This window comes from Moschus berezovskii, chromosome 8, assembly GCF_049115385.1.
Source record: "Moschus berezovskii isolate FMDL1 chromosome 8, NW_MosBer_1.0, whole genome shotgun sequence".
Lineage (NCBI taxonomy): Eukaryota > Metazoa > Chordata > Mammalia > Artiodactyla > Moschidae > Moschus > Moschus berezovskii.
The window spans coordinates 83,810,244-83,832,286 of record NC_142467.1 but is presented as its reverse complement, the minus strand read 5'-3'; the positions used below and the strand labels follow the sequence as shown (position 1 = coordinate 83,832,286).

The 22,043-nt window shown below is 43.0% G+C and overlaps 1 protein-coding gene across 5 annotated transcripts in view; it reads left to right on the top strand.

The window, feature by feature from the left end:
• The window catches only part of ZNF608 (zinc finger protein 608), a 108,113-nt gene extending 103,864 nt beyond the window's left edge, over positions 1–4,249 (top strand). For 3 of the 5 annotated variants that reach the window (XM_055429067.2, XM_055429068.2, XM_055429066.2), the window contains 2 exons: positions 2,012–2,093; positions 2,667–4,249. In XM_055429067.2, coding sequence (XP_055285042.1) covers positions 2,012–2,093; positions 2,667–2,673 — 89 coding nt within the window. In that variant the 3' untranslated portion in view covers positions 2,674–4,249. Of the gene's footprint in view, positions 1–2,011; positions 2,098–2,666 lie in introns of those variants that run through there. The other 2 variants (XM_055429071.2, XM_088838810.1) reach the window with 2 other exon arrangements.
• The last annotated feature ends 17,794 nt before the right edge of the window (positions 4,250–22,043 follow it).

Here is a 22,043-nt window from a genome sequence, read left to right as displayed (position 1 = left end):
TTAACACTTCTTTCCTGGTATATCCTTGGGACACAGCTAAGGCTATTCCCACATCTCTGTGTTCTAATGAGACGTGAAGCGGCTACCACTTAATAATTGTCCCTTATTGATGTTATTGGTGGTGGGCAGTGTCTGGGGCACTGAATATATCAGAAGATCAGATAGCTGCTTCAGGGAGGGATGGTGGGAGGCTCTGGTGAAATGACTTCCCTTGATCTCTTCAGGCCTGCAAGTTGCCCCTTTTCCCAAGGAAGTAATGGGAGTCATGTGGTCAGGGTTGACACTTTTTATAACCTAATCCTGAGACTTCCAGCCCTTTGCTGCTGAGACTTGTAGTAAAGAGGAGAAACATTTTTAAAAACCATCGCACTGACATGAGGAACCGCGAACACTTTGTGGTGTTTTAGTAGATTGTTTCTCCTAGCTTTGTCAGCTCATGGCCTGGGCAAGGAGTGGCAATATCTTTACCAGTAGACCACTTGCTAGGACCTTGCTGTCTTAGCTTTGACTGCAGTAACAAAGTACCATAGTCTTTATGGCTTTAAACAACAGAAATGAATTTCCTCATGGAGTCTGATAGTCTGATACCAGGGTGCCAGCATGGTTGATTTCTGGTGAGAGAGCTCTCCTCTTGGCTTGCAGATGGTCACCATCTTGCTTATGTGTTTCTGTGACTTCTTGGGGGACCAGGAGGTGGGGGGAAGAGAGTTACTATCTCTTCTTAAAGGACACTAATCCTACAAGATCAGGGCCTTACCCCTAGGACCTCATTTAACCTTAATTACTTCCCGTGTAGGTCCAAATTCAGTCACTTTGGGGGTTAAGGCTTCCACATAGGAATTTTGGAAGGACACAGATTGAACTGTGGACAAGTATCTGCTTGCCAGGTTCCTTCTTACTCTGCTGTCTGAATACGGGATGATACGTTTGAAGGTATTTCCAAAAGTAGGAAGTGCTGTCCAAATGTGAAAGGGTCATTTTAATTTATTCATTCCATGTTCAGTTCAGTTCAGTCGCTCAGTCGTGTCCTACTCTCCGCGACCCCATGAATTACAGCACGCCAGGCCTCCCTGTCCATCACCAACTCCCGGAGTTCACTCAAACTCATGTCCACAGAGTCGGTGATGCCATCCAGCCATCTCATTCTCCGTCGTCCCCTTCTCCTCCCGCCCCCAACCTTTCCCAGCATCAGTCTTTTCCAGTGAGTCAACTCGTCACATGAGGTGGCCAAAGTATTGCAGTTTCAGCTTTAGCATCAGTCCCTCCAATGAACATCCAGGATTGATCTCCTTTAGATTGGACTGGTTGGATCTCCTTGCAGTATTGGTGTCAAATAGTGGTGTTAAAGAAACCCTAGAGAACATAGAAGGAGTCATTTCTTCAGGGTTTACTTTTATTTCCTCTACCTTTTCTCCATGATTGTTTTCTATAGAATTTAAAAGAATTTCCTGTTAGGCAACTTGATGCCATTTGGATCTATTATATTCTCTTACTGCTCCCCTGCTCTTGCAGGGTGAAAGTTAAGACTGTTTCTAAGTTCCATTCAGTGATTCCATGTACCTTATGGGATGCATTGTGTTCAGTCACTGGGGAAAACGTTAAAGTGATAAAAGTTATTATGAAAGTATTGTATTCTAAGCAAATAGCGTGTCGCTGCTATAATTCACTGTGACTTTTGATTCCTGTTGTTACCTGGTACCTATTATTTCTCCTGGGCTTCCTATTCAGAAATGTGTGCAAACCATTTAGCACCCTGCAGAGCCAGAGAGATGGAATGCTGTATTCTCTTTGAATAGCTATTAAGAAAACCACAGAGTATTCAGTGAAGAGATGGATTCTGGTTAGACCGAGCAGTTTGTAGTCTGTCCTTGCTACATGAAACATTTCATGTGTGTGTGTGTTTACAAAGGCCAGATTGCTACTCACTGGTCTGCAACCTTTCACCATTGGACCTGCATCTACTCTTAACCTTTCTGAAAATTACAGAAACCCTGCATTTTTCCCCCATTAGGCTTGACCTCTGCTGCCCTCGTTGCCTCTCAGCAGGTGGCTGCACAGGCATCTGCATCAGGAATGTTTCCTGCACAAAGAAGGTAAATAGCGTCATGTTTTGAATCAGTTTTCTAGATAGAGACATCGTAATGGGTGGGAGGAAACAAGTGTAGGCTCTTTTTAGACCAAAAACTTAGCTCCTCAGGGTTTGATATTGTTGTAGTGGATGTACTTATTATGTCACCGTGTTTCAGATGCAGCTGCTATACCGTGAACCTCATTTTTACAGCTGTAATGCACATTAGTAATTAACTGATCTGTTTCTTAAACAGTTGAAACTTTCTTAAGTTGTCTTCAATGCTTTGTTGAAACAATGCACTATAACTCCCTTTGTTTTATTTTGTTTAAAAATGAAGTTGCAACTGAAGGAATTTACTCTCAGTGCTAAAGCAGTGTTTGTTCTTTGATATTTTCAGTTACTGCTCAGGTTGTTTTAAAACAAAATAATTTATTTTTCATGTTGTATATCATTACCCTTGTGTTCATTCACTTTCTCTGGGATTGAATTCCTTGAATTGAACAGAATTAAAATAAGTCTGTTGGTCTTACAGTTTTCTTATTTTCAGTGTCAAATGTGGATGGAACATTTGCTAAGGTTTTCTTTTCTCTTGCAGAGAATAACAAGATTGGAAATGTACGTTGTCATGTGACTGGATCACATGGGGAAGCGCTTTATACAGACATCAGTTCCATGGTGTTAATTTGAAATGCCTTAATGGCAGGCAAAAACCAGTCATTTCATTTTTGTAAATTACAGATTTTATCACAGAGTAACAAATGTTGCTGTAATTAAACTTCTGTTTTATATATATATACGTATACATATATGTATATATACATATATATATATATATATTCTTTACTTTTTGTATCAGTAACCAGGCTCGCACACACAGGGTCTGCTGCCAAGTCGCAAACCACTCAGTAAAGGAGATAAAAAATGTATTTGTCAAGTTGGAAAGTGTTAGCCTCAGAAGGCTGCTTACTTTCTTTTCTTTTCTTTTTTGCTTTTCAATTGTAAATAAATAATGTTATGTATCAGTGTGCCTGAACCTTGCATATCCTTCATATACTTCCCATAAACCCCTCAGAAAGGCTAACTGTGATGATGACACTTTGGTACAATTTAGATGTCTATATGGTGGCTCCTGTTAAGACGCATCAGTGTAAAATGTTCCTGTAGTCACTGTTTGTACTTGTGTATTGTGGAAAAAATACTTTTGGAAGGCATGGGGTTGCCAGTACCACAAAAACTGTGTTGTATATAATGTAAAGATTAAAGTGGGGAAATAATGAGCATCTGTGAATAATGAGGTGTCATTTTTGATAATCTTGAATGGCAAATAACCCAATAGCCTGCATACCAGAGACATCTGTGATTGTTCTATTACTTGAATAGTCCTGCAGTTTTGTTTTTGTTTTTTTTTTTTTAATGTTTACAATTATCCAGTTTTAGAAGAGAGAGACTTTAACGCCATTGCCTGGTTACTTGTTTTATGCTGTAATCTAGTTTATTTTATGTAAAATGTATATTGAATGCTTTCCTTTTTTATACCTGCCTTAAATAATTTGGCAATCAGAATTAAAAAGGTTTTTTTTTATATATATATAATGGCTTCTTGTCTGTCTCATATTATTTCTAGCTGGCTGATAATAATTCTTATTTTCAAAAAACAGTTCCTTAATATCTATGAAGGTCCAGTGTGTTAAGATAGAGTACAGAGATACTAACTTTTCTTATATGATACCCAAGTTTAACAGCCAAACAGTGGATTTAATTCAGTGTGTATATGTATCTTTATTGGGTATTGACTCTAAACATGATATGTAGAATCACTACAAATTTCAGGTTTCTGTGGTATGGAATGATAATTCCAAAGATGTTAGTCTTGTGGACATGTGGACAGTAGGTAAAATGTATGAAAAGTTAGTCAGCTAGCCATTTGCTTGACTTGTCATTAAATTGTTTTGCTGGCATACATTATGCTGAATATACAGAATTGACTGCCTCCTCACCTTTTTCCCTTTCTTTGCTTCCCTCCTTCCCTTTCTCTCTCCCTTCTTCTCAGCAAATATTGTCTGAGCACCTACCTTATCCCAGGCACTGTACAGGTGCTGGGTTACAGCCATGAACAAAGCAGACAAAAATTCCTATTTGTATTTTCTAGTAGGTCCGGGTAAGCATAATAAAGTATGTAAGTAATATGCGGAGTATGTTAGATGGTTGATAAATGCCCTGGAGAAAAACAAAGTCTGGGAGTGGGCATGAGGGATCTGTGGGTGTTTACAGATAGAGTGATTGGGAGAGTCTCTCTCAAGGAGATGAGGAAGCAGCCATGTGCATCTCCGGGGGAAAGCACTGCAGTGAGATGCAAAAGCGAAGCCGGAGCCCTAAAAGTGGGGTTGTGCATCATGTGTTTGGATTGGTTGATGCTTCATCCCAGCTGTAAGTTTTAATGATTCTACTGTAATTGCTAATGATGGTTCTATCCCTTGGATTCCTCAGCTGACAGATTTTGTCTTGGTGTATTTCGGTTAGTTCTACCGAAGGGCCTTTGCTTCACAAATGAATAGATATTTGCAATCAAAAATACTTGCTCTATTTTTAGAAGTCACCTGAAAATGGTTTTTGTAATGCATATTATCCAGTATTTTTTATGGGTGTTTTTCCCTATGCTTCAGAGGATTTCACCTATTTTTCCTCATTCTCTAAAGTTATCAAATTTTTTCAGTTCTTAGACCACATCTTGAAGCATCCTTGAAGACCTAATGTAATCTGTCTTATTTCAGTTAAACAAGTATGTTTTCTCTGTTCACAATATCATTTGAAGTGTGACTTTTGGTTGCATACATGTTGCCTCAGTTCTGGAACTGACTGAACAGTTCACTGTCGACATAGAACCAGAACTAAGGTCAACTTACATCTTCACCAGCTGCATTATGATGTTCCCCGTGGTGGTGGCTGGGGAATACTGTGGATTCCTGGTGATTTTCCTGCCTTTAGTAATAATAAAAATCATACGGACGCTCATCTCACCTGAGCTACACAGGAGTAGATATTATATGCTTCTTACATAGGCTTTTAGTTATACTTCTAGTTAGGTGCCTAAATAGATAGGATATAAACATGGACATCAGACCATACTTAACTCTTCTACTGTAATAAACACGAGTGCTGAGGAGTCCTGATAAATACAAAGAGGTATATGACCAAAGGCACATTGCAACTTGAATAGACTCTCCCCCCAGGCTCTTACCGGAGCATTATTGGTGACTGGTTTCCATTAATCACTGAATGAAGTTTTGTTTTTTCCCTTTACTGTTACAGTGTTGTCCGGGCTGACGACACCATGAATCGCCAAAGGCCAGAGCTTGTTTATATTATGTGTGCCATTTCTCTGGCTGAGTACATAGTCAGTACTGAGTGGTAAATTAAAGATTCCCAAAAGACAAGCCTACTTGGCTCTATTATATTACTATGATGAATCTGCCATTAATACGGTTCTAATTGTTTTACTTTTATAGACATAAAATCATTCCCCTTAGTGACTAATAATAGGGTTTATTGATTTTACTAAACATTATTCATTCCAGGCCTGCTCATATCAACTTGTCCTGAACATATGCAAAAAGCCTTCAGTGCTAACACAGTGCAAATTAACTTCATGGAGAAATGAGACTGAAGAGTTGTTTACAGCTGTGGTCCCAGCGAATACAGAATATTAAAAACAAGGTAATAGGCTCTGTATAGAACCATTTGTTCCTAGATTAGGATCTCAGATGGCTTTTTCATGGAAACTTGCCATTGATGTTCAGCCCAGGTCATTAGCACTTACTGAGTAAAAAGGCTGGCCTTATGTATTCACCCTGACTGTGACCCTGATTTAGTGTGGTTTCAGCCCAAGGGTCTGAGAGTAACCAGAATGAATAGCTCTGATTGATACAGGATAAAACAGCAGTTTAAATGATAATTACTGGTCATTTCATTCCCTCCCTGACTCTGAAAGAGACAAGACAGGCAAAGCCATTTATTACTGTTTTTGTCACTAACCACAGTCATCCATTCCCTGCTTCCTGGTGCAGCTTGAGTCATAAATGTTGTTTGCTTTCAGTTAACTTTAGGAGAGAAAACAGAGTGAAACCCACTATTAGCAATGCCTCCATCATAGTTTCTTTTTTATTTTTCTTAATGGAATCACTCTCTAAAGCAGGGGTTCCCAGCCTTGGCACTATGGACATTTTGGACAGTTAGGGGACATGTTCTTTGTTAGGGGCTGAGGGTAGGGGCTGAACTGTGTACATTGTAGGGTGTTGAGCTAGGCTCTACCCACCGGATGCCAGTAGCAACTTCTAACCACCCTTCCCCAGGCTGTGACAGCCAGCTGGTCATGTGAAATTCAGATCTCCTGCCCACCTCCTGTCCCACAGATAGACAACTGTGCTTTCTTGTTTTTTGTTTCTTTAGAAGATATAAAAGCCAGCTGTGATGCCTGGTAATCTCATGGAAGTGTAGTGGGGGTGCTCATTTGACTAACATGGGCCCGATCTTCTAAAAACAGAGTTGGATAATCTAGGTGTTAACCTAATAATTAGTAGATTTTATAGACTAAAAATGAATTCCATCTAAAACCCATGTCTGAGGGCTGAATTTGACTCACAGCACCTCAAATTGGAAAATGCACTTTATGTATGTTGTTAAAAATCCTCACACTAGCTCTCTAAAATACATATTATTTTACCCTGGAATGAAGACATTCCAGTTAGAAAATCTGGAGAAAGGAGTCATTCTTAAGTGGTTGCTGGGATTGAACTCAGATTTCCTTCCCACAAGGAGTGCCATTTGATTCATGTACAAAAATAAACTTAGGGAGCTTTCCAGATGCACTATACATTTTGGTGAAGATTTTTTTTTTTAACTTAGACATTTGAAAATAAAATGAAAGGAAACATGACAGACCTGGAAATTGAGAGGGAATAAAGCTCTCCAGGGCCATCATGAACACAAGACCCAGACGATGCCCACGAATGTGGTCCTGTTCACAGTCCAAGTTTATGGTCAGGCGTGTGGTGGCCTGACCCACCTGTGGTCATTCTCATGGAACCATGAGCAGCAGGCACACATGGGGCCAGACTCCTTACCCGAGTCCATAGCAAAAATGACTAATCATTCCAGCTCCCCAGCTTCACATGGGTCAGATCCCACCGAATTCTCAGCCCAGGCTCTCCAGGCAGCTGCTAAAAATGGGTCAAAGTTAACACACAAAGTAAGTTTGGCATCCCTCTGAGGAACTGAGATCCATGACCTTGTATCTTTCAAGGGTGTCAGAAACCCCTCATTGTCAAGCCAGGAGACTTAACATGGAACTGTGCTTCCCATTATTAGAAAATTTAGAAGTTATTTTATTTACCTTCAGTATTTTAAAGCAACCATTATTCCTTTAGTCAGAAAAGTTGAGAAACCAGAATCATTATTTATTGACTCATCTTTCTTTTGATTTATGGAGTTTTTTTTTAACTTTGTGTCATCACAGCTTTGATTCCTCTCCTGCCTCCCTCTTATAAGGATCCCTGATTAAATTGGGTCCACCCAGATAATCCAGGATAATCTCCTCATTTCGAGGTCAGTGGATTAGCAGCCTTAATTCCATTTGCAGTCTTAGTTTTCCCTTTGCCATGTGACTCAACATAGTCACAGGTTGTAAGGATTAGGAAGTAGACTTCTCTGCAAGGTGATTGTTCTCCCTGCCATCCACCCTACGCAATTTCCTTTACGCCTGGGTAGAAGTCGTAACACAGTGAATAATAGCAGCTAGCATTTACGTGGGATTTAGTGTGCGTTAGACACTGTTCCTAAACACATCACATAAAACAATTCACTTAATGCTCATGACAACCAATTACTAGAAATTTAGGCACAGACATAAAACTTGTGATAGAAATCACTGTGTAAGCGATGATCTGGCTTTGTGACCACTGTGTTGTGCTGCTTCAGAAAAGGGATCCTAAAGTCCCTATGTAATTAACAAAAGCTGTAAAAAGTCGCTCAGTCATGTCCGACTCTTTCGACCACATGGACTGTACAGTCTGTGGAATTATCCAAGCCAGAATTCTGGAGTGGGTAACCTTTCCCTTCTACAGGGGATCTTCCCAACCCAGGGGTCAAACCCAGGTCTCCCACATTGCAGGCAGATTCTTTACCAACTGAGTCACAAAGGAAGCCCAAGAATACTGGAGTGGGTAGCCTATCCCTTCTCCAGCAGACCTTTCTGACCCAGGAATTGAACTGGGGTCTCCTGCGTTACAGGTGGATTCTTTACCAACTGAGCTATCAGGGAAGCCCTTAACAAAAGCTAGCCTATGTATTACTTTCAGAGAGCCCAGTGAGAGAAGCACAGCCTTTGTCTCTAGTTTGCTATGAGACAAATGCCTATGGAGTCTTCTGGAGCCAGGGAGGCAACCCAGACCCAAATCCTGGAAGCCTGCAGGGTCCTCAGCACACAGCTGGCAGAAATTGTCAAAAATCTTATCTTTTTTCTGGCTGTCATGATGGCCTTTGCCACCTTGAATCCTCTGCCACCTACATCTGGTAACTAGAAGCTCAGAATGAAAGAGCTGGGCTTGGCGGCAATGGGTGCTTGGCTGACTGGTTGCCGGGGAACGTGGATGATTTTTTGATTCTGGAAGAGACCATCATAGAGTCTCATGAAGGATCTCCAATTCAGACCTTTAATCAGCTCCAAATGATGTACTTACTGTCCCAGAGGGCTTTTGAAAGATTAGAAAAGGAAGACCTTAAAACCACAACTTTTAAACTCACTTCCCATAACCAGATCCTTTTCTAGTACATTTTATTAGGGAGTGGGGATATGTGAAACATATTTACATTTGCAGAATGTAAACATTTAACTATAATTTCTGTAATCCTTTATTGGAATTACTTTATTTTAATGTTGTAGAAGCCTTAAAAAAAACTGCTTAGAATTTTTCTTGGCCTCAGCAGGCCTTTATTCCAAATGGTATGTGCTGGGAGCTGGTCATGCTATTTGATTCAAAAATTCTTCCTAATAAGGGTGGCAGGGGTCAGGGGCCCAAGGGCACCCTGGGCACCATACAGTCATTAAAGGGCCACAGGTTGGAAACAGAAGGTGGTCCCATCTCCCCTTCACTCTCCAGAGAAGGTAGTCCAACCACCCACCCCCTGCTTCTAGATCAGATCTCAAATTTTGCAGGATCTATTTCTAGACTGATTATTAGCCAGTGGAAGAGAGGTCCAGTCCCTCGCCTAGCAGGGGTGACCTCTTAGCACAGTCGTGGAGAGGAGGGCATCTCTAGTAGAATGGTTGTGAAGTTGGATATTTTCAGCTTCGTGTGATAGAAACCATGGCTCAGACGGCCTTTAAACCACAAGTTTTTCTTTTTTTTTTCCATAACTTGAAGCAGAGAGCGGGGTGAGCTCCAAGCAGAGCCCTCCATACTGCTGGTTCTGCTTCTCTGCACCACTCTTTGCTTTGTCCTGTTTTGTCCCTCCTCTGATGGCCTTGAGAGTTCGAGGAGCCCCATCCAGAGGCAACAATGTCCAGGGGACACGACTGAGTCTGTCTCTCTCTTAGGAGGGAAGAAACCTTTTCTGAATGCCTCTGACAGACATCCCCCCATGTCTCCTTGGACAGAACTGGGTCACATTCTCCTAAATCATCATGGACAAGAAGATGAGATTGTCAAAACCTTCTGAGGCTAAGAAGGGTTAGAATGGGCCCTGGGATCATGCATGGGCACGGTGGGGTGATATGGTTTAGAACCGGAGTTCTGTGAGGGGAAAGGAGGAGGGGGTAAATGTGTTGTCTGAGAATGAACGTTTCCTGAGCCCCAGTGGCACTTGATAAGTTCTCCTGGCATCCTCTCTGGCTCTTCCAAGGTGTGGGTCTGCATACAGGATGGGTGCGGGTGGGCAGGATGAGGCAGGTGGTTGTTTGTACTTAAGCAGAACTCAGAGGCACCCTTGGGAGTAACTGAATCTCCCCTAGAGAGTCTGGTGGTTGGACAGAATTGAGGAACTCGGGTTACGGGCTACACTAAACATCCCAAACAAGAAAAAGGACTTAGAAACCTGCCAAGTTAGGGCTCTACTGGTGGCAAAAATAGGTGCCTGTCTTCACTGCCACCCCTAACACACACACACACACACACACACACACACACCCCTAACACACACACACACACACCCCTAACACACACACACACACAGAGTTACGTTGTCCTTTTTTCCTGCCCAAGTTCCTTGGGGACAGGGACCTACTTTGTCCCCAGGCAAGCCGACTGTACGCCAGAGAGAAATGAGGAGCTCAGGACCATTCTTACTGGAACAGGGACACAGTGAGGGTGGAGAGAGAGATGGTAAGGGAACTGGCGGGTTAGAAAGGGCATGCCTCAGGCACTGGTGTTCCAAGGGAAAGCTCATTAGCCCCCTGACACAGGGTGACTTTTAACCCTTCCAAGAAAAAGGAAGGTTCTTTGAGAAAGAGAAATCAGGCTGGAGCTTGGAGTCTTTGACTTAGGGTTACTGAAGAATTTAGGTTGAGAAGGAGCCTTGTCTGCTTCTGAAGAGAGTCCTGTGCTTGCTGGGAGGGCAGGAGTAGGTGGTAACTCCGAGGTGGTCCAGTGGTCCTAGGTGGTCAGGTACTGCATGAGGCATGATCCTCTTTGCCTCCGCCCACCTCTCCTCTTGCAGAGAGTAGAATGCTTGGTGAGGAAGAAGACAAAGGAATAGCCTCAGTGTTCTGACCCGCCACCAACCCTCCCTGAGCTCCAGTGTGCATGAGCTAACCGGCTTACCCTTGGAGGATGGACACCCTGACTTGATGGGGGATGGGCTAGCTGCACTCGCAGATCTAGTGACTAAATTCCTTCCAGAGAAGGCATTTTGAAAGTGGCTGAACAGTATAGGAGGTAGAATTCATTTGGGAAACATCTTCTGAGCTCCTCCTAAGGGCCTGGTGTTTCCCAGGCAGTTGAAGGCTCAGACGCTGGGCTCTCAGCCCTTCAGCAGCGTGGCACAGCCCTTCCTTCTGTGCATCAGCCAGGAGTCTACGGAGCTGGGCACAGAGGGCCCTATGGACCTTTGGCCAACTGCGAAGATCTGGTACACAGACGAGCGTTTGCTCTGGGGACTCTGACCGAAGCTCGTAAACCTTCCAGTGTGTTGTGCTCAGCCTCAGAAGTCCCCAGGTACCTGTGTATCTGCCGCCCACCCCAGAACCCCCACTGTACCCTTGGTGATGAGATACAGGGACAAATAATAAAGGATGGCAGCACCTGGGGGACCAGACTGTCTCCTGGTCCGTGCTGCCCCCAGGCTGGGGCTGAAGCAGGATGAGAGGCCCCCAGCTTCAGGAGGCCCTCTGACCACACAACCAGACGTGCCCAGAGGTGGGGAGTTGGGGCGACTCATTTCTGCCCCTCACCTGGAGCTTTGGTTGTCCAGTCATTGAGTGACAGGGTCAGAGGCAGAAAGTGCCCTGCAGCCCAAGAGAGCCCCGCTACCTGTAATGGTAAGTATCTCAAGGGGCCCCAGGCGACTTCTAAAATCCCCGTGTGGTAGTCTTGGGGCCCAGCAGTGTTCCTGTGACTGACTCTGGTGGAGGAGGCAGGCTCAAGTCATGTAGGCAACCAAGCAGCGTCCCCAGGGTCAGCTGAAGGGACTTCCCTCTCGTCGTCTAGTGATGGAAGCCGATGAACTTGCGCTGAACATAAATGCAATGTTCTCCCAGAAGGCCACGCATGTCTGTCCCACTCCTTGTGAGGGCTCCGAGGGCCTGAGGCTCCCTCCATGCTTGGCAGGCTCACCTGGGTACCCCTGCCGACTAATGCCACCTTGCCTTAGTCAAGGATTTGTAAGCTGCAAGTAGTACAAACTTGTTCAAGCTAACAAGCAAAATAGGCAAATGTAATGTAGGGCAGAGAGGTCTTGTGGGGGAAGGGTGGAAGGGATATACAGGTGTCATGGGGGCTGGCGCTGGGGCGTGGACCATCTTCAGGCACCTGGGCAACTTCTCCCTTTCTCTCGCCTCCCTCTCTGTCCCTTCCCCTCCCCACACCCCACCCACCCCCGTCCCCCTGCTGTCTCTCTCATCACCACTCTCGCTCTGCTCTTTCTTTATCTCATTCTTTCTCCCGCTGCCCACTGGCTATCTGCGGTTCTCCAAACACAGGGCTTGCCTTGCTGGCAGTCCTGTCTGGCATCTCTGTTCTAAGTCCAGGTTCCCAGGAGAGAGGATCAATGTGGCCCGACTTGGGTAGGGTCAGGAAGGTACTGCAGTTAGGATAACTTGCCCTGCTAATGGGACGGGAAGGGGAACAGATGGCTAAGCTGGCTCCTAGGTTCGGCTTCTCTGGGCCAGCCCTACACCTGTGCCATCTTCGCCCTGTGGCCAAGGAACATTTGTGGCCAAGAACCATTCAAACCAGCTTAGTTACAAAGAGGGTTTATTGAAAGCTGACAACTCTCATAATGCCCAAGGATAGGGAGGGAATTGGCAGGTCACAGTGATGTCTAGAAAACCCCTAAGCCTCTCTCCAGTGTCGCGTCATCTCTCCCCCCTGCTTCTCTGGGCGCAGCTGTCCTGTTCTCCTGCCTCTGTTGACAGACTGACTGTCTCCACCTCCTTGCGGCTTCCCTGCTCCTGTTACTGAATGTGACTTGTGACTAGTGGGGACCTCATTGGCCCACTTTTCACCACCATTTAATGAAGACAGCCTTTCGGTTCCCACTCCAGAGTCCTATGCCAGGTGCAATGGATTTCTGTTTCTTTCACAGCCAAATGTGGCTGGCCAGACTTGCGAGAGGCAGGGCAGAGTCGTACTGAACCCAGGACTGTCCTTCCCAGCTTTCCTGTGGCTCAAGCACGTTCTCAAGGAAGAAGATGAGGTGATGGCATCTCTACTCTATCCTGACATGACATCCACTCACCCATGTGCCTGTTTTAGCCTAAAAACTGTTCCGGATGCTGGAGATAGAACAGCAGGGAAAAAAGAGCAAATCCTGCCCTCGTGGAGTTTACATTCCAGTGGGAGGACATGACCATGTACAAATACACAAACGGATATATCCCACATGTTGGGTGCTGCTGCTGCTGCTAATGATAAATAGGGCAACGAGCACAGGGAGGACCTAGGAAGAAGGATATTTCTAATTTTGTGGTATAAGAAAAATAGACGTTTTTGTTTTTGCCCAGGTTCCTGGCACAGAGCTCCTAAAACCCTTGGAATTTCCTGTGCTAGGAGTGTGTTTTGTTATTCATAAAGAGCCCATTTTGACTACACCTGAATTTACATTAATGAAGTGACTCTTGGCAGGCCCTGAGTTAGCTTTGGCAATGGGGCTGGTCAGCAGAGGACCCAACTGTGTGGTTAGAGGGTTGGAACCTTTAGAGGGAAGAAGGACCAGAGATTGCGTTCAATCACAATGGCCAATGATTTGCTAGAACTTGGTTAAGTCATGAGTATGTAATAAACTTAGGGCTTCCCTGGTGGCTCAGGCAGTAAAGAATCTGCCTGCAATGCAGGAGACCTGGGTTCAGTCCCTGGGTTGGGAAGATCCCCTGAAGAAGGGAATAGCAACCTACTCCAGTATTCTTGCCTGGAGAATCCCATGGACAGAGGAGCTTGGTGGGGTACAGTCCATGGGATCACAAACAGTTGGACACAACTGAGTGACTAACACTTTCATGTAATAAATAGAAACTCTTCAACACAGGGTCCAGGGAGCTACTTGGTTGGTTAACACATCTCTGTCCGAGGAGGTGGCGTGCCTGGAGGAAATGGGAGCTCTGGACCATCTGTCTCCCCCCCGTATCTTTTTCTGTGCCTCTCTCCCATTTGACTGTTCCTTCTATCCTTTATGATAAAACTGTAATCATAAGTGTAATGCTTTCCCAAGTTCTGTGACTCATTCCAGCAAATCATTGAACCCACTTGTTGGGGAAAATTTTCACGGGAACCCCTAAATTCATAGTTGACTGGGCAGAAACGCAGGGAGCTTAGGGACCCCATGTACAGCTGGCATCTGGTGTGGGAGCAGTTTTGTGGGACTGAGCCCTTAACCCATTGTGTTTGCCCTGACTCCAGTCAGTGTCAAAATCAAATCGTAGGACCCAGTTGGTGTTCGCGAATTGTTGCCAGAAAATGTGATTTTATGTGGGAGTTTCAGGGAAGAGACACATAAAGGAAACAAGGGACCTAGTCATGTTGTCTGTAGAATAGTGTTTCAGGCAGTGGGAAGAGCACATGCAATGGTCCTGGGGTCCGAATGTGCTTGGGGTATTTAAGGGAAAGGAAGGAGAACAGCATGGCCAGTGCTCAAATGAGCACAGTGGTCAACCACATTGTATGGATACAGCTTTGCAATGGTAGCCCCCTAGTACACAGTCCGGCAAGCTATCCCCTAGCTTTCTGTTGAAAGCTAACAGATTTAAGATACACAAATCACACAGTTTATGAGAGCAATTTAAACCAAACCGTACAGTAAGTGGAAGAGAATGGAGTGGATTGCTACACAGGCTGGGGTACAGGCAGAGGAAGGGCCGCATTTCCTGAATCCCATGTTACACAACGTTGCTTTGTCCTGTTTCTGTGCAATGTCCATCTCCGCCACTGTGCTGTTACGAGGACCCCAGGTTGGGGGTGAGGAGGAGAATGCCTGCAGTTGGCACAGCTTGCTCTGTTGGAGATCCTGGCTGAGATCTGTAGCGTTAGCCTGAGGAGCACTTAAGGGCTTTATCTCACGGCCAGGATAGAGGGCAGGTAGGGCCTTGCACAGGCATCACCAACAAGTGGCTCAAGTCGGACCTCACAGATATTGGGTGCTTTTATGTCCTCATGTATATTTAGGATACCGTGACTATTCAGTGCCTCCTGTGCCTTAGGTATATGTAGTGTATCATAAATATTTATTACTCATTTGGTTCTTACATTCCTTTCTATCTAGGTTCACACATATATGCTCCACTTGCTTTATCTAACATATCTCCCAGGTATGTTAGATAATAATTTAATTATCTATGCTTAACACACCTAATGATTTGCATCCACCTCATTTGTTTTCTTGTCTTCTACCGCAGAACTGAATATTCTCAATAAGGCAAATGCTCATCCCAGTAAGTCCAAGAGGTGGCTGTGTGTGTGTTTGGGTGGGGAGGGGGTTTACTGTAACAGTCTTATAAGCTACTGTAGGCAGTTGCTTTTTACTCTGGACTAGGAGGAGCTGTCTGTTTACTTGTGCTTACAACTTCATCATATGCATGGAGGATTTTAAGAAAGAAAGGAGATAGGAAATATAGAAGCAGGGGCCATCAGATTCTTTGTATATGTGTATAGTATGAAAATGCTGAGAACCGGGTTATTGGGTGAGGTGGCTCATAGATATTAATTTCACTTGTTCGTCTACCAGCTATGTCCATCTCGTCCTGGTGACAAGGGGGACAAGAACATGCAGGGTGAGACAGCCACCCCAGGATGCAAAGGGACGTGCTGGGCACAGAATGGACGAGAATCCTCTTGGAGAACAGATACAGTCAGGCTCTAGTTGGTGGTTGAATGGGGAAAGTTTGCAAGGTAGGAGGAGATAAAGCAGTACCTTTAGGATTGTTTAGAGGCGTCGCTGCTTTTGACTCATCATTCAGTCTTTGCCATAAGCCTGACTTAACTCCCAAAGATGTCCTACTCAATCATTCTTCATGTATTTCCTTCTGCCTGTTTGAATGAATTTTGGGTGGGATGATGTAAGGCACTTTAATTGCGCCATTTCTGTGATCTGGATTATAGCCGGGGCAGAATACTCATATATTTACCACTTGGATGAAAATATTGCAGTGTTTCTTAGTAAAGCAAAAAGAGTACAGCAGTTTCAATTGGTCTATAACCCTAAAATGGCAATTTTAGCTCTACCGAAAAAGTCATTTAAAAATGTTTTTGTGGAGTAGTATGTAAGGAGTCTCTTGCTGAAGAGAATTTGGAGGTTATTTCTTTCTCATGTTTCTGTAACACAGGATGTACAATTGGATGTTGTTTATTTGTAAATTGCAGTTTCTTAAAGAAACATAAAACATGAAATTAGTATACTATTAATATTTTTAAAAGTAAGATTAATACATGAACACATACAAGTAATTTCATCTTTATTTGTAGTCAAACATTGTTTGACCAGCAAACGTTCTATGTTACTGCCTTAAATATACCTCAGAATGACAGGTTGGCTGTATGGAAAAATAGCCAGAAATCCAATATAACTTTTTATAACAAAATAAATTCCAGAAGGATCAAACATTTAGTGAAAGCATCATGGTACTAAAAGAAAACATGGATAATTGATTTATATTTTTGGAGTGGGAGTGATGCTTCTGTATATAACATCAAATTCAGAAGCCATAAAGGGAAAGATTGATAATTTGGTTACATTAAAAATTTTAAGTTCCATTTGGGGAATAACATCATATATAAAGTCAAATAACAAAAAAGAGACTGAGGAAATATTTCCAATATATACCTCAGGCAAAGGGCCAATTTTTTAAAGGTCCTATAGCACTTGTCTTGGTTTAATTTAATTTTATTTTTTAATTCAGTTTTTTATTTTATATTGGAGTATAGTTGGTTTACAATATTACGTTAGTTTCAGGTGTACAGCAAAGTGATTCAGTTTACATCTATATATATCCATTCTTTTCAGATTCTTCCCCATATAAGTTATTACAGAATATTGAGTTCCCTGTACTGTATAGTAAGTCCTTGTTGATTATCTGTTTTATATATAAGAGGGCCAATTTTTTACTCAGTGTATTTTTAAAAGCATTCAGCCAAAAACCTCATAGAAAAGATGGACAAAAGATATAAGCAACCTGTTGACAGAAAAGGAACAAAATGACTAATAGATATATCAAAAGATGGTCATATAGCACATTACAGGGACGACAGATTATTTTTTACAATTAATACAGCAAAGGTTAAATGTTGGTGAGTGTGTGGGTCAGAGTTCCTGCACTGGTAGTGAGAAATATTTGGGGCCAATCTGGCACTGTTTGTCAAAATTGAAAATGCACATAGTAACTTCCTTTGGGGGAATTTAGCCTACAGCCATTCTCACTTGGTTGCACGAAGACACTATATGAATGTGTTCACTGTATCGTTTTAAATGACCGAAAACTATTTAAACATCCATCCCTGTGGTCTAGTAATGGTAGAACCGCAACATGGTACCTTGAAAAGAATGAAGTCTGTATGTATCCACATGCTATGATGGCCACAGCATGTTTGTTAAATTACTTTGCTGGATGTTATATATAGGATTGTAGGAGTACAAGCTCTTTCGTAAATAAGCGAGTAGATGTTTCTGTATCTGTGTGTTGTGTATTTGTGCGTATGTACGTGTGCATTTCTGTGCAGTGTGTTTGTATTTGGATAGAACATCTGGAAAGCAGGCTCTCACATTGCTAACAGTGGGATGAACGGGAAGTGGGGAGAAGTGGCCTAGAGGAGGAAGGGACTGTATTTTTAATTAATATAATTGTGAACCATGACATTTTTAAAGTGATGGACATGAATCACTTTAAACATAAGCTGTCATTTCTCTTACCAAGAATTTGTGGTATGGTGTCTGTCTATTTCTACTTCTCTTGCCTTCACTTCACTATCTCTACACGATTCATCTCTAGTTAATTTAATATATAGAACATTAAGGGAGAATGTTTATTAGCTAGTTATACAGTATTCACAGTGATGTTAACTGCTTTCAAATTTATTATACAATGTTTGTCGTTAGTTATTTGTGTCTAATATTTTATTTTAGCATAACATCATGTGCATCTTCTTATATATTTAATGAGGAAAATGCTCAAATGGAGTAGGAAACAAACGTCTTTATTAATGATAGGCCAAGTACTGTCCCATGGTGCTTCATATTTCTGAGTTAAAAATAGGACATATCAATTGTGATGTAAAGCTTTCAGTAAAGGTTTTATTTCCTTTTGCAATCATAGTTTCATCATTTTAGGAAACTCAATTGTGATGGTCATGTGGAAATAAACAATGGGCTCATCTGCATTATGGCTGTCATTGTGGAAAAGTAACTCAGGACCCTCAGAGACAGAGGACATACAGTGATTTATATATTTAGCAAGAAATGAATTTAATGAGAAGTTAGGTTTAGTGAACGCCCAGAGTAATAGAAAGGCTCTTTTTTTTTCCTGCTCAGCATCTCGGGACAGGCAGTAACTGATGGATCCAGAAACTACCAGCAGATTTAGAATAGTTCTTTGTTTTCCCAATTATATCCCATAAGCAGTTTCTTTTTATTTATTTTTGGCTGTTCTGGGTCTTCGTTGCTATGTGCTGGTTTTCCCTAGTTTCGGTGAGCTGGGGCTACTCTTCCTTGCAATGGGCAGGCTTCTCATTGCGGTGGCTTCTTTTTTTGAGGAACACGGGCTCTAGGGTGCATGGGCTTCAGTAGTCAAGGCACACGGGCTCCGTAGCTGTGGCCTGTGGCCCTAGAGCGTGGGCTTAGTTGCTCCGCAGCATGTGGAATCTTCCCAGACCAGGGATCAAACCCGTGTCCCCTGCATCAGCAGGCAGATTCTTATTCATTATCCATTGTACTACCAGGAAAGTCCTAGAATAGCTCTTAGAGTAAACAATCTTGTCGTATTTCCATCTCATATATTAGTACATATTTCTATGTCAATAGAGGTAAACTTGCATTTTTAAAATTTTTCATTTGCTTGGAAAATCTTTTTTGTCTTTGCTCAAAGTGTCTTTTTTTCCCCCTCTAATGTGAAGTTAACTAATTTTTTAGACTGTGAGAATTATTTTAGTTTAAATATTCAAATTCACATTTGTGAGGTGAACTTTATGAATTATTTTGTTTTGAGTGGTCACTTTAATGTTTAGACAACTTCTCTCTCTAATCATAATCATGAAAAAAGTTGCCTGGTTATGTGTAATGTTTCCTCCTTGGTAGTCACATATAGGCCTACACGATAAAAGAAGATGAAAGAACATTTTTATTTTTGGCAGCCCATGTCTTCATGCTGAGCCCTTAAATTAGACTCCCTGCACAGCCTTAGCTTGGAACACTCATTTTCTTGTGCCAAATTAAGAAGGGCTGCCGTCACTCTTGTGGCCACTGTGTGCGTCATCTGACTGAAAGCTTGGTCCTTGACAGTCTATCATCTGGACAAAATAGTCATTTGGCACAGTTTGGATTTTCAGAGTTTATCCACAACAAAGATAACGAATAGCTGCATAAGGGGAATTCTGCACAAACAAAATTGCTTGGAAAGAAAAAACAACAACAGACTTGGAAGGGAAAAGAAAGCCTTAAATGGTACTTATCTATGAAATGCATCTACTTCTGGAAGTGCCGGTTAACCTCAGAAAGATGTTCTCATTTCCATGCTATCAGCTAAGCTCTAGGGGTGCATGAACCCTCCTGAAGTAGCAGGCAACATTTTGCTTAACGTGATCACGTTAGACCTTTTTCTGAAGGAAAAGATCTTTAGTTTTAGTTAAATCCCAAAGATATAAATGAACGAAGTTTAAGATGCGTTAGTAGAAACACTCATAGTTCACGACCACTTTGTCTGTTGAGTATTGCAGTCATTTGTTGTTTCTGCCTGGCATCCATTTCCCCTGCTTTGGGCCCTTTACCTCTTCCCTTTGGGGAGCCCTCACTCTGTAGGCAGAGCCCGGGGCTCAGGTGTGGCTAATCAGCATATTCTGCCCTCTTGGCCATTGTGTGTGTGTGTGTGTGTGTGTGTTGTGTGTGTGTGTGTGTGGTGTGTGTGTGTGTGTGGTGTGTGTGTGTGTGTGTGGTGTGTGTGTGTGTGTGTGTGTGGTGTGTGTGTGTGTGTGTGGTGTGTGTGTGTGTGTGTGTGGTGTGTGTGTGTGTTGTGTGTGTGTGTTGTGTGTGTGTGTGTGTGTGTGTTAGTCGCTCAGTCAGCTCCGACTCTTTGTGGCCCCATGGACTGTAGCCCACCAGGCCATCGTGACTGGTTCAGGAATGAGCAGGTTCCTCAACAATGGGCCAGTGAAATTTAGGCCTGAGAATATGCCAGAACTACTGGGCAAGAAGCCCTTTCTTTTCGGTAGTTGCTGAATAGATAGAATATAAATCTGAGTCGGACAGGGTCTTCCATGTGGTGAGGGCTCTCCTGGAAGTGCAGCTGACAGGAAGTAAAGTTGAGCCTTGGGATGGAGGTAAACAGTCATGATACCTTTTTGAGCCCCTGAATCTAGCAGTATCTAAAGCAGCCTTCTTCTGTACTTCTTCATTTATCTGAAACAATAAACACCCCTCCCCCCAATCTGTTGAAATCGGGGGAGAAGGAAATGGCAACCCACTCCAGTACTCTTGCCTGGGAAATCCCATGGACGGAGGAGCCTGGTGGGCTGCAGTCCATGGGGTCGCTGATGATTGAGTGACTTCACTTTCCCTTTTCACTCTCATGCAATGGAAAAGGAAATGACAAGCCACTCCAGTGTTCTTGCCTGGAGAATCCCAGGGACGGGGGAGCCTGGTGGGCTGCCGTCTATGGGGTCGCACAGAGTCAGACACGACTGGAGAGACTTAGTAGCAGCAGCAGCAGTTGAAGTCGGGATTTTGTCACCTGGGTGGCAGAGTCCTGGCTGACATCTCTGCTTTATGGATATGTATATGGTTTTTGAGTATGTGTGGGAATGGACTTTGTACAATTTAGTGTGCATGCGTGTGTGTTTGCTCAGTCGTGTCCAACTCTTTTCGACCCCCATGGACTGTAGCCCACCAGGCTCCTCTGTCCCTGGGATTTCCAAGGCGAGAATTCTGGAGTAGGTTGCCATTTCCTCCTCCAGGGGATCTTCCTGACCCAATCTCCTGCATTGGCAGGCAGATTCTTTACCAGTGAGCCACCTGGGAAGCCCACAATTTGGCATGTATAGCAATAAACTGAATGTCATTTAAGAAGTGGAAGGGACGGTTTTGCATGCTTAAGTCTGGGTGACATAAAATATTTTTAAGGGCTAAAAAATGTTTGTTTTTCTAACAGGTATTATAGTTTCTACTTTGTTCTTGGCCTACCAAGCTTTGCTCTGGAAAAAAAGAAGGAAAAAATTGCCTTCCTGCCCAAAATGACTCTCATGTGCATGGAGTTTTTTCTGATATTTGCACTGGGCAGTGGAGATGCCCTTTTGGTACCCTGGGACCTGAAGAGGAGAGTAGAAGAAACAAGATAACCTGGAGGGCACCCAGCTGTGGCCTGGATCTTTCTTATTTCTTCCATTTGGCAGTGAGTAAGAAAAAGTGCTGCTGCTTTTTAACTTAGTGAAGTGAGGAGAGAGAACAAAGAGGCAATTTGAAAAATCTGCTCATAGTTTGAACAAAGTGGGTTCTCTTATCTAAGGTTCAGACACAACAAAGATTAAAAAAATTATTTCATATGCTCAAGTACTTTTTCAGGGTTTGAAAAAATCAATATCGTATTCACATTAATGTTTGCTTGTATAAAATATTGACTGTAGATCCATGCCTTTTAGTCCTTATGTAAAAATGCCCATGTTTATCGTCAGAGGGTTTCTAATTGTTTTCCCTCCCCTCTCATGGAAGGAGTAAGGAGAGGACAGCTAAAAGCAGAACTATATAGTTATTTTATAACTGGCACTAACAAATTTCGCCAATTACAGAGTCCATTCTGTAAGCAATGAATGTGAGGCTCCCAATTAATCTAGTGCACCTCCAGGCAAGGTCTAAATCAGCTGGATACAGCGAAAGCAATTTGCACACAGCTAAAAGCAAATTGGAAAATAAGTGTTCCACGCTGCTGCCTATCTTTCCAAGCCAAAGACACAATCAGTATTCTGGCAGCAGCCCTCTGTCATGTTATTTGCAGCTATCAATTTTAATTATAACAATTATTGATTAGTTAGAAAAGTGAATAATCTGAAGCTCAAATAAATGACTCTGTTGCTCATGG